The sequence below is a fragment of the Mesoplodon mirus genome (genome assembly GCF_964341445.2).
Source record: "Mesoplodon mirus genome assembly, chromosome: 8".
Classification (NCBI taxonomy): Eukaryota; Metazoa; Chordata; class Mammalia; order Artiodactyla; family Ziphiidae; genus Mesoplodon; species Mesoplodon mirus.
In genome coordinates this window covers 99,826,245-99,839,268 of record NC_138984.1, presented here as the reverse complement: position 1 = coordinate 99,839,268, position 13,024 = coordinate 99,826,245, and the positions used below count along the sequence as shown (strand labels likewise).

General features: G+C 47.5%; 1 protein-coding gene across 1 annotated transcript in view; it reads right to left on the bottom strand.

Annotated features, from left to right (window-relative positions):
• ERCC3 (ERCC excision repair 3, TFIIH core complex helicase subunit) overlaps positions 1–9,415 on the bottom strand; it is a 32,701-nt gene extending 23,286 nt beyond the window's left edge. The window contains exons 1-8 of the mRNA XM_082629892.1: positions 9,325–9,415; positions 8,754–8,959; positions 7,846–8,082; positions 5,869–5,918; positions 5,266–5,401; positions 4,925–5,089; positions 4,261–4,465; positions 2,668–2,982 (exon numbers count right to left, since the gene is read on the bottom strand). Of these exons, the coding sequence (XP_082486018.1) occupies positions 2,668–2,982; positions 4,261–4,465; positions 4,925–5,089; positions 5,266–5,401; positions 5,869–5,918; positions 7,846–8,082; positions 8,754–8,959; positions 9,325–9,352 (1,342 nt within the window). The 5' untranslated portion in view covers positions 9,353–9,415. The remainder of the gene's footprint in view (positions 1–2,667; positions 2,983–4,260; positions 4,466–4,924; positions 5,090–5,265; positions 5,402–5,868; positions 5,919–7,845; positions 8,083–8,753; positions 8,960–9,324) is intronic.
• Between the last annotated feature and the right edge of the window lie 3,609 nt (positions 9,416–13,024).

The following is a 13,024-nucleotide window of genomic DNA, read 5'->3' as shown; positions in this document are numbered from 1 at the left end:
GTTTCTTTTTTTCTCCTGGTTTAGTTTTTAAATATCACACAGTAAACTGAACTTCTTCTGAGGGTGGGTGGGTGAGAGTGGTTCTACACATGTTCACACGTGTGCAGACTCTCGTAACCACCACCACCATCATACCCGGGAGACGAACCAACCCATGACCCCAAAAGCTGCCCTGTGCTCTCCCTGTCCAGTCATGCCCTCCCCGCCCCACCCCGGCACCCACCCATCTGTTCTCCGTCACTACGGTTTTGTCTTTTCAAGAATGTCCTACCAAAGGCATCACACACTCCGTAACCTCTTGGGACTGGCTGATTTCACTCAGCACGAAGCCTCTGAGACTCCTTTCCACGGAGCGTCCCAGCGGTTGAGGTGCTACCTTGTCCACCCAGCCACTCACTGACAGGCATTTCCGCTGTTTTCTAGGTTTCGGAGATTACAACCAGAGCTGCTTCTATAAACATTCATGCACAGGTTTCTGTGTGAACCTAAGTTTTCATTTCTCTAGGATAGATGCCCAGAATGGGACTGCTGGGTCTGTAGGGTAATTTTCTAATAAACTGCCAAACCTCCCTAGAGTGACTGTACGTTTTGCAATTCCTCTGGCCACGTATGACAGTTCCAGTTGATCTGCACTCTTGTCAGTACTTGGTACTGTCAATATTTTTTATTTCAGCCACTCTATTAGAGTGTCTGTAGTGGCGTCTCATTGTGGCTTTAACCTGCATTTCCCTGGGGACTAACGCTGCAGAACACCTTTCAAATGCTTACTGGCGTCTGTATTCTCTTGAGTGAAAATCTATTCATGTCTTTTGCCCGTTTTCTAACATTTCTGCCTTTGCCTGACTGCAACAGCAATCAAATTAACATGTCTAAAGCCTAACTCCTGATCTTGTCTCTCCAAACCTGCTCCTTCTGGAGTCTTCCCCATCTCAGCATCCACTCCACCCGTCTGATGGCTCAAACCCAAAGCAGACAGTCACCCTTGATTTCTCTTTCTTTCAGAACCACCTCTAACCAGCCCACTTAACCTTCACAACATAACCAGAATCAGTTTACCTTTATTCTTACTAGTCCAAGCCTCATGTTGGGATTCCACCAACTAACCTACCTAGCTGCTCTCCACCCTTGCTTCCTGCAGTCTCTTCTCAGCACAGCAGCCAGGGTGATATTTTTATAACATTAAGTCAGATAATGTCACCCTCAGCTCAAATCCCTCAAATGGCTTCTCACCCAGAGTGCAAGCCCAAGACCTCCTTCAGGTCCTACAGGATTGGCTCCGACACGTCTCCGACCTCAGCTTGGACTGCTCTCCTCCACGCTCCCCTCCGGCCGTAGGGCTACAGTATTGTCAGGCCATGCAAGTACTCCTTCCCCACCTCAGGACTGCTTCCTTCTACCCGAGAGACCCCCTCATCCCTACCTGGCTTGCTGTGAACATCTCTCGGTGTTTTCAGACATCCAGAGGTGTTGGAACTCTCATTACACAGAAAAAAACAGATAGAAAGGCCACTTTGACAATGTTTTGAATACTCTATGTGAAAATGCCTCTGATTTCATTTACTTCAGAGTAATCTCTAATTTACACTTCGTAATTGATCAGGGCTACCATTAACTTGTTTTATCAAGAAAGGTTTGCCTGGGCTTCCCTGGTGGTGCAGTGGTTGAGAATCTGCCTGCTAATGCAGGGGACACGGGTTCGAGCCCTGGTCTGGGAGGATCCCACATGCCACGGAGCAACAAGGCCCGTGAGCCACAACTACTGAGCCTGCACGTCTGGAGCCTGTGCTCTACAACAAGAGAGGCCGCGATAGTGAGAGGCCCGCGCACCGCGATGAAGAGTGGCCCCCGCTTGCCACAACTAGAGAAAGCCCTCACACAGAAACGAAGACCCAACACAGCAAAAATAAATAAATAAATTAATAAACTCCTACCCCCAACATCTTCTTTAAAAAAAAAAAAAAAAAAAGAAAGGTTTGCCTGGAATGCTATTCAGTAATAAAAGGAACACAGCATTGGTACATATTACAACGTGGGTAAACCACTGTATGAAGTGAAAGAAGTCAGATGAAAGAAGTCAGATAAAAGAAAACACATATTATGTGATTCTGTGAATATACTTCCAGAAAAGGCATGTCTCTAGAAACAGAAAGCAATTCAGTGACTGCCTATGGCTAAGGATGAAAACACTGGTGGTTGAGTATGAGGACGATGTTCTAAAACTGGGTCATGGTGATGGTCACACCAACTCCATTTTACTAGAAATCCTGAATCGCATACTTATGATGGGTAGATTTTACGGTTTATAAATTATGTCAATGTGGCTGTTTAAAAGGACTGCCGGCAATATTTGGACTTCTATAACATATTAAGGAACAATACTTTAGTCCTCAAATAAAACAAATATTGCAAGGACTTTTTGTGCTCCCAGTCTAGTTTTTGCAGGACTGAAAAGAAAAAAAATGGGTTAAGGGTAAGCTGAGGTGCAACAGTTGAGAGGGAGGACGGAAGAAAATATCACTTTTTCTAGATGACTACTCTGGGCCAGAGATTAAGGAAGCTGCCAGTGTGTACACCCACCTACCACTAAGCCCCACCCCACCCACCCATGCTCATGGAAATCAATCTGTCTCTACGATGAGTAGGCATCCCAGCTCTCAGCCTGCTTACCTGGTATGGTGTGTACTTCGTCCAGGATCATGAGGCCCCACTCCTGGGTTTTGAGCCACTCCATCACCCGCTCGGCCTCCCAGGACCTCTTGGTGGTGTGGCCCAGCATGGAGTAGGTGCTGATGGCAATGGAGCAGCCTATGGGCTTGTCCTTGGCGTCGGAGGTAAAGCGGCAGATCTGGCTGTCGTCGATGGTGGACCACATCTTGAACTGGGCTTTCCACTGCTCCACAGACACAGCTGAGTTGCCCAGCACCAGGCAGCGTTTTCTGACTGTGCACGCAGCTGTCACGCCAACCAAGGACTTCCCAGCACCTACGGGAAACCAAAGGGCAATCCTACCCAAGGCCGGGTTGAAATGAGGGACAGGGACAGACAGAAGGACTTGTCCGCCCACCAATCTGGCCAAAATTATTTGTAATAATCCTCACGGCTGACACTGCTGAGGTGCTTACTGCTCCAAACCTGTTTCCTTCTTTAGAAAAAGGAGGCACACACACTTCACACACAAACGTGAGAATTAAGACACAAGCGCCAGGCCCTCCCTATTAAAGCACTGTACACGCATCTCATTTCAATGTTGAAAAACAGCATTTGTCAAAATAAACCATAGGTAAGAGACACTCCTATTATTGCCATTTTAAACACGGGAAAACTAAAGCTGAGGGGTAAGTCGCCCAAGGCCCTGGGACAGCGGTGCTGCTGGGGTACAGTGTGCCCAACACCCAGACGACCCCAGGAGGGACTCAGTAAAAGACGGCTACTATGATGACACAACAAACGGGCTGAGCACTTGGGAATGCGGTACGTACGCTGCTACTGGCAAAGACAGAGGAAGGTGAAACTCCAGGGGCTTCTGAGTTTACTACCACCTACCATGTGAAGATCAAGATTAAAAATCAAGCTATTCCTTGAAACAGCAATTCTTCCTTTACCAGGGGTCTGCATCAAGATAACCCATGAGGCTTTAAAAAAAAAAAAAAATCTGAAGGTGCCTGCCCCTCCCCTAGAGAGTCTGCGTTCTTGAGTATTGGGTAGGCCACCAGCTGAGCCTACTGTGACCTCTGGCCAAGAACCTAGGCCAGACCTGACACGACTTAGGGCAAATAATATTAGACGGGCGCCAAGGGGGCTGCCACAGCCCCTTCTTGGATGTGCACACTGTAATAAGTAGTCCAGGACCAAACAAAGTTTCTGTGCTAGGGAGCCTCCAAATACACACAACTTACAAGACTGAGTGTGAGGAACGCTAAGCCCAGGATGTAAACCAGCCCTTTCCCACAATACCATCCTTCCTCACTGCCCAAGACTTTATACGCCGCTTAGCTGATTGGTTCACTGTCTGAGCTACCCCGCCAGAATGAGCGCCATGAGGTCAGGAGTGTTGTTCTATCCACCATTACACGCCCAGCGTGGAGGTCAGGGTCCTGCACAGAGCAAGCATGCAAGTATTTGTCAAGTCATGAATCAGGGAGCCATGTGACGCTGGCTGTTCCCTGACCAGGTGGGATTTAGAGAAAGGCCCTCAGGGAGAGCGTAAGGCAGGTCCGGACAGAGCAGCCTAGCCATCTTCTTCACTCAGGCGTCACTCACCACAAGGAAGGACGATGACCCCGGAACGTGCACGCCCATTCCCAAACATCTTCCGCAAGCTCTTCTCCTGATAAGGTCTAAGGACAGCTGTGGGTTTCAGGTCAATGTTGATGTCGGGGTTGACAGAATCATTCCGGAAGTCGTATTCTGCTAACAGAGGGTACTCCAGGTGGATGCAACGTTTCTGGAGTTCCTCAATCATTTCCTGGAAAGTGAGCATGAAGGTTTTATAATCTTGTTAACTCCAAAGTGTGCTCACAAACAGCACACATTCTAAGGAGCCTAATGATTTAAAGAAAAAAAAAGGTTAGCTAGACTTTTAAATTTCAGATCTTGCTTGATGACAGCCAGCTTAAAGCACAGACTAAGGGCCCCAAACTAAGGACATGGACAAAATTAAATCCAATCAGCCACTAAAAATGCCCCCCAGGCACCGTTTCTCACATCTCCCCAGGAACTTGTGAACACTGACCCACCAGCCTGAAGAACAGGACACTCAGATCGAACTCCATCAGGAAGAATGGTGCTGCAGTGCACAGACACCAAAATCTGGGGACAGATGGGGATTCCTTCCTCTCACACAGGCTACAAACAGTCCATGAAGGGCTGAACCAGCTTCTGACACCGGCTTAGAGAAGCAACCAGGACAGATATGTTCACTAACCTGCTTGACTTCGAAAGATACTGTCTGTGTCTCTTCTTCTTCCTCCTCATCCTTGTCCATTTGCTCATAAAAGTCAAACAGGTCCGTGGGGATGTCAGATTTACCCTGTGGATCTGTCACCCGGGAAGTGGATGGCCCACCGCTGCCTTCAGCACTCTTAGCGATCTGAAAGAGAAAGGCAGGATCTGGACTTGCACAAAACATTTAACCCTACTGTTACCAAGCAACAAAGCTGCAAGAAAACAAGGACTACTAGACTGCAAATGCTGGCCTAAAAGCACCCGAGAGAATTAAAATCCTAAATGCATCCACCCCCAAGGGTGACCCAGGAGGCCACATACAGCAGATTTGCTTGTGAAAGTCTCTGTGATGAGCTCGGTGGCCTCCCCCTCAGAGTTCCTCAGGCGGCATTCCCGGATCATGGGATCTTGGAGAAGATGCTGGATGACATCAGGGTGAGAACTTTCAACGAAGTACCTGTGAGAATGGAGGAGGGAGGTGCGTACTGACCAGTACACCATTTTCAGGAGGAAGGAGGTGCGCACTGACCAGTACACCATTTTCAGAAGGTTCCACTGCTCACTCATGAGACGGTCTGGAGATAGAGGCCTAAGGCCTCTCTCCACGCTCACCCTCCCCCGATCCTTTGCCACATCTGAGATATGAGCTACTGGCCATGACATAACACACGAGGGTAGCAGGCAAAGCCCCACTGTGAAGACAAACTAGCAGGGATCTGAACCCCAGCTCCACTGTTCAGGGGAATACAGTGGTCAGTGAATGAATTTCCGGTTTTGGCCACATCACTTCACTTTTTCCTTTTAACCCCTCACTCGGGGGAGTAGGTGTCAGTGCGGAGCAGACGGTCCACAGGTGTTAGCTCCTGGCACCTGACATGCAGAGGGTGAATGTGCCTTGGATGGGCCTGTCACAGAACCCCTTACCTGTTGTGCTTCAGGACCAGCTTGACTTTCCCATAGCTGACAGTACATAACTGCAAGAAGTGACAACACCACACGGGCAAAATTAGCAAATATGCAGCTCACTCAGAACTCATTCATTACTGGGCACATCTTACTACCTATCAAACAAGTGAAGAGTTCATTTTACTTTAGGAAAATCCAATGTGCAACACTAAAGGGGGTACATCTGCCTAAATTGAGCTTTTCTATTATCTCCTACTTTTTTTTTTTTTGCGGTACACGGGCCTCTCACTGTTGTGGCCACTCCCGTTGCAGAGCACAGGCTCCGGACGCACAGGCTCAGCGGCCATGGCTCACGGGCCCAGCCGCTCCGCGGCATGTGGGATCTTCCTGGACTGGGGCACGAACCCGTGTCCCCTGCATCGGCAGGCGGACTCTCAACCACTGCGCCACCAGGGAAGCCCAGCTCCTACTTTTTGAGGGCAAAACCTTCCTCTTGCCTGGCTAATTCTGATGCACATCCCTTAATCTAAAAAATGCTGCTTAGAATCTTTCTTTTATTTTCCCTTTCCCTTTCTTCTCCATTCCCAGAGCCCCATCCTAATCCAGGAGTTCATCTCACTGTACCAGTACTACCACAGCCCCCAGCACAAAGCTGGTAGAGTTATGTGTCCCCTAATCGTGAGCTGCGTAAATTAAACGTGAAGCCTCTGGCCTCCTCACCAATGTTCCCATCTCCCCAACTAGATGTAAGCCTCCTGACGGTAGGAAATCCTTCCAGGTTCCCAAAGATCTTTAGGATGGAATGCAGCAGAGATCATACAGCAGCCACGACAAGTCACAATTCAGGTCTCAGTCTGCTGCCGCCTCCACCGCTGCCCTTCTGCATCCACCACTGCACTAACCAACACCCACGTTCCCACAGGCGGGTCCCAACCAAGACTGAGAACAGCCAGGGTACTGAAACAGGCTCATTCTACAAGGTGCAAGCCCTTCTCCCAGGGCACCCTTTCACATCGGAAGAAAGGAGAACTCGCTCCAGGGCTCCTGCCGGCTTCTCTGAGATTGGCTGCATTACTGTACTGGATGCCTGTGGCACGCATCTTCTGCCACTTCAGATCTGGGGGTCTGAATCTAATTCCCTGTAGATCAGCCAAGGACAACGAGAGCCACTGTCCATCTCTTTTGAATGGTATCCACTATGTCTCAGAACAAACCCGAGCAGGTTCAGGTGCTCGTCACATACAGCCTTATTCACCTCAAAAACTCTTAAGTCTTTTTTGACTTTTCCTAATGGAAGTTGTCGACTAGTGGTCTCGTGCAGGTATTCAAACTTAGATGGAGTTTATCATCTGTACTAACTTGCCCAGGTTACCATAAACTGCACTGTTTAATAACAGAAACTTATTTCTAGAAGTCCAGGATCATGATGCCAACCATTTCGTTTCCAGTGAAGGTTCTCTTCCTGGCTTCTAGGGGGCTACCTTCTTGCTCTGTGCTCACATTACGTCTTCCTTGTACAAATGAAGAGAAAAAGAGAACACACACGCCTTCTGGTGTCTTTTCTTATAAGGACACTCATCCTATTGGTCCCACTCTTATAACCATGTTTAACACTAATTATATCCTTACTCCAAATACAGTCACATTGCGGGTTAGGTCCTCAACACATGAAATCTGGAGGGGGCACAATTCAGTCCGTAACACCATTCACTTCGGGCTAGACTCCCAAATAACCCAGGCCAGAATGGGCCTGAATTAGTAACCCCGCTGTGTTAGCACCCACCGGCTAAGAGCAGCTCATGGGAAGTCTGCCCTCAGCGAAACACAATGCTGGATCCAGAGGAGTAGCAGCTGGGGTAATCGGTTACTATGCTCCCCACACTGGATTTGAATGGCATTTTCATGACTGCTACAAGTGAACAATGTACAGCACCTGTCCCCACTATCACTACGTTAAGAAGGAGGGCAAAAGAGCCAGCCTTAGCCCCCACTTGCCTTAATAAACTGAATAATTCCATCAGGGACTCCCGTCTTGCTGAGCTTCCTGAGGTACTCAGTGATGTCACTAGTTTGTAGCCCAACGCTGACAGCCGCGTACAGGGAGTAGGCAGTTAGTTTGTACTCATGCACGTGGGTTGGTCGGCACACCGGCTCTGCAATAGCCACCAGGAAGTCTTGAGCATATTTGTAAACTGGAGAGAAGGCTTCTAAGAAGATGTGGCCATCAGGAGCCTGAGAAACACCAAATGGACACAACAGACAAGGAAACTAATGAGTTGCAGAGAAGATAAGACTCTTTCCCACATCACTATCTAGAAAGGATAAGCTGCCCAGAAAGTGATCTAAAGCTAGCCAACACCAGGAATACTTTTGTAAGCACATCTTCAGCCAACTGTGGGTCCTGCTACTTTAATCGGATACAAGGAGTAGAGAGAATAGAAGAAAAGGTTTCCAAAGTCAGTAGCTGCCTCTCACGATTCTTCACAGGAAAAGCCCACCTTACTGGCTATCCTTCTGGCTAGATTTCAAATGAATGGAGAACATTAATTACTTCAAGTTGAGTCAAAAAGCTGCCTAGCAAATATGTCTCATTAGGTGTTTTTAAATGGGGAATTAAAATGTTACATAATAAATGCCATTTATTCTTTAGATAAAAGTTGTTTCCAAACATGTGGCAGAATTGGAGAGGGAAAGGGGAGCAAAAGGAGGGGTTAGAGAGGAAGGAAGCCCAAGTCTAGCCAGCACATGTGTGCGCGCATGCTCATTGCTAGCTCGGCTGTTTCAAACTGCCTATGAAAATGAAAGCTCGCTGCCAGTGGGCTCTGAAGCAAAGCTCACGCTCCCGCGTTCCTATTTGGGCCGCACCCACTCTTGGGCCCGGCCCCGGCTGAGGGTGTGCTTACCACCCAGAGGGGCCTGGAGGTGTGGTCGTCCTTCAGCGGCATCTGCAGCCTGTAGTCCTTGGCTCCATACTCATCCACTTTGGTGCCGGACTCATCCACCTGCTTCCCGGCCGCCGAGGGAACCGCTTCCTGAGAGTCGTTCCCAGGGGCGTCGTCTTCCTCGTCTTCCTCATCCTCGTAGTGCCGCTTCTTGGACTTCTTCTTCTCTGCAGATACGGACACGGACACAGAAGTGAGCCCCGCAGGAGCCTTGCGTTCCCCCGCACCGACTAGCCGCAGGTCGGGGGAACCTGGCTGCAGCCGGACTTCCCCAGCGCCAAGCACCCCTAGCCCAGAGCCACTGCGCGCCGCAGGCGTCCTCTCCCTCAAACGCTGCCCACCCAGGCCGGGAGGAAGGGCTGCCCGGAGGTCAGGGGTCGCACCCCCGCCCAGCGGCCTGTCGGGACAGTATGTGACGACGGCGAGCGACTCTGGGGTCGACCGCCGCCAAGAAACCCTGAACAGCTACCACACAGGATGATAGGGACGGCAGGTGCAGGCAGCCCCGAAACGCGCCCACGCCACGTCTCACCGCGGTCCGCCCGGTCCCTTTTGCCCATGTCGGCGACCGCAGCAGCCAGCCACTGCCTCCGAGGAACCCCGGCGACGGCTCTCTGTGGAACTTCCGGTTCACACCGGAAGTTCTTCCGGCCGCCGCACAGGAAGTCCCGCCTCTGGGCGCCCGGGTGAGGCGTCGGTGGCTGAGCCCGTAGTTGAGCGGTCCGCTGACTGTTCCCGGGTGCGGGTCCTTTCTCCCCATTTTTTTCTCCTAGTCAGTGAAGTATTTTTTCAGTACCTGTTAACGATCGTCCAGGAACTGTTGTTTTAGCCCTGGGGCAGGATAGTGAACAGAGCGAAGGCGTTGGCCTCTTGGAACAGAGAGACGTGGGCCGTAAACAAATGTGTTAAGCGCTCTTAAGGAAGAAATAAAACAGAGCCCAGAATGACAGGCAGTGCTGTCCCAGAATATCTCGCTGAAGGGGTGTTATTTGACAAAAAGGTCATGAAAGTGAGATAATGTCCTATGTAAATACCAGGAAGGAGCAGTGTGGGTCTAGGGGCCGGCCGACACAGGTTTGGCGTTTAAGGGGAGCTGAGAGGGGGAGCAATATGGCTGTAAGAGGTAGGAGACGGTACAGGACATAGACAGCAGTGATTCTCAAAATGGGGTCCCCTGGCTGCATCGACATCATATGGAAACTAGTTAAAACTGATCGGAAAGGCACAAACGCAAAATATCTAAGTCATAAAATTTTGCAGGCAGGCGCAACTATCCTGCCCTCCAGAAAACTGTGATGCTCAACTCTGGGAACAACTAATGTAGAGCTGTACTAGGTCATTGCAAAAACTTTGGATTTTATTATGAAATGAGAAGCTACTGGAGAGGTTTGAGCAGAGAAATGACAATCTGATTTCGTACTAAAGGATCACTCTGCACTAGCTGCTGTGTTGAAGATGGACTTTGCAAGGTCAAGGGCAGCTATTGCAGCGCTCCAGTTGAGAAATAACTGGCTTTATTAGGGTGTTGGGGTAAAGGTGATGAACAGTGGTTCCATTCTGAATATATTTTGAAGATAGCACAGAATTTGCTGACTGACTAGATATGGAAGGTGAGAGAGAGGACTAAAGGAAAACTGCAATGTTTTTGATCTGAACAATTGCAAAAATGATGTACCTCAGGGAAGGTACAGGTTTTTTTTTTTTTTTAATAAGGGGGACTGAGCAGCACCCAGCCTGCTGCTGGTGAGGGCCAGGACCCCCACTCAAAGTCTCTGTTAAGGGGTGCTACTGCGAGGTTGGGTAATGGTCCTCACGCGGGGTTCGTCATCCTGCACGATTTCACCGTTGGCCAAGATCTGCACTGTCTTTCCAGGAAGTATGGGTCCCTGCTGCACTGCACCTTTCCCCAGACCTCGAAACACCTGAAGGAAACAATCTGTGTGGGCGGCTCCCGGAACTCGGCAGCGTCCTCTCCTCAGAAAGTACAGATTTGAACACTGGTTTTGGATGTATTGAATACGAGTGGCTATATTAGCCTGTCTGAGTGCCATAACAAAACACCACAGACTATGTGAGTTGAACAATGAAACTTATTTTCTCACAATTCTGGAGGCTGGAAGTCCAAGTTGAAGGTCCTGCTCTCTTCCTGGCTCACAGACGGCCACCTTCTTGCTATGTCCTCACATGGGGACTGAGGGAAGGGCAAGCTCTGTGGTGTCTTTTTTTCACATAAGGGCACCAGCTTTGTCAAATTAGGGCCCCACCCTTATGACCTCATTTAACTTTTATCACCCCCTCACAAGCTCTGTCTTCAAATACAGTCACATTGGGGGTTAAGACGTCAATGCATGAATTTGGGGAAGGATGCAATTCACAGAAGTAGCCTATTACATGATCAAAGGAAGTGTCAAGCAGGCAGTTGGATGGAAGTCTGAAGTTCAGGGACCTAGAAATATAAGCTTGGGAATTGCCATTATATCTATGGTATTGAATCTATAGAACTGATTGAGGTTACCTAGGGAATGAATGTAGGTAAAGAGAATGTCTGGGAACACTTCACAGTGAAGAGGCTGAAAGATGGAGAATTGGGCAACACCAGTTGAAGAACAGTCAGTGAGATAGGAAAATCAGGAATCCTGGAAGTCCTTTCATTCATTTCATTTCAAGGTGGAGGGAGTGATCTACTGTGTTAGATGCTGCTGATCAGCTGAGCAAATTGAAGACCAAGACTCAGCCACAAAATTTGCAATGTAGAGATCAGTTCTCAGCTAAATGGCATTCAGTAAATTGAAGCTTTGTTCCCTGCTCTAAATGAATTTCACTTCCTCAGGTAATGGAGGAACCACACCGTTAAAACTGACTTTTGCATTTTTATATTTTCCCTCTGATTAAAGTAATGCATGCTGTGTGAAAATCTCGGAAAACAGAGAAAAGCATGGTGAAGCTTATTTAAATCATACATAACACTACCCCTAGCTATCTATATTTTGGTTTATTTTCTTCCAGGCTTTTTTCCTGTGAGTAGGTATTTTTAATACCAAGAAGATGTTACCTGGACATATAATTTTATATCCTCCTAACATAAGCTTTGTTCACCTCTCACTAAAATGAATGTTTAGAACTACTTAATTTTCTGTTGTATGGTAATATCATTATTTAGTCAAACCCTAATTTGGGGGCATTGGAATAGTTCCAGTTTATCCCATTGTAAATAGCTCTGCAATGAGTATCATTGGCAATTAATCTCTAACTGCATCTTGAATTTTTTTAAGGCAAATTCTGAGAAATAAAAATAATGGCCTTGGGAATTCCCTGGCTTTCTGGTGGTTAGGACTCCACGCTTCCACGGAGCACAGAGTCGATCCCTGGTTGGGGAATTAAGATTCTGCAAGCCGCATGGCACAGCCAAAAAAAAAGGAGAGAGAGAAAGGAAATAATGGCCTTAAACATATGGCTTTTGATTAAGCTCTAACTGCCAAACCTGGTTAATTTTACTGAAGGATTTGATGAAGAAGAATGACTAATCTGACCTTTTCATAATTAAGAAGATATTTTGTGAACTGATACTTGACAAGAATACTCAATCGGGAAAGGTTAGTCTCGTTAATAAATTTTGTTGGGAAAACTGGATAACCACATGCTGAAGAATGAAATTGAACCCCTATCTTATACCACTCCCCAAAATTAACTCAAAATGGATTAAAGACTTAAATAAAAGACATGAAACCATATAACTCTTAGAAAAAAAACAAGGAAAAGCTCCTTGACATTGGTCTTGGCAACAACATTTTGGATATGACACCAAAAGCACAAGAAACAAAGGCAAAAATAAATAAGTGGGACTATAACAAAGTAAAAATCTGTGCAGCAAAAGGACAACAACAAAATGAAAAGGCAACCTACAGAATGGGAGAAAATATTTGTAAACCATATATCTGATAAGGGGTTAATATCCAAAATATATAAAGAACTCATACAACCCAATACAAAAAAAAATTTCAACTTAAAAATGGGCAGAGGAACTGTAAAGGCCTTTTTTTTTTCAAAGAAGACCTAAAAATGGCCAACAGATACATGAAGAGATGTTCAACATCACTAATCATCAAGGAAATGCAAATCAAAACCTCAGTGAGATATCACCTCACACAGGTCAGAATGGCTTATCAAGAAGACAAAGCGTAAAAAATGCTGGCAAGGATGTGGAGGAAAGGGATTCCTTGTGTCCCTCAACA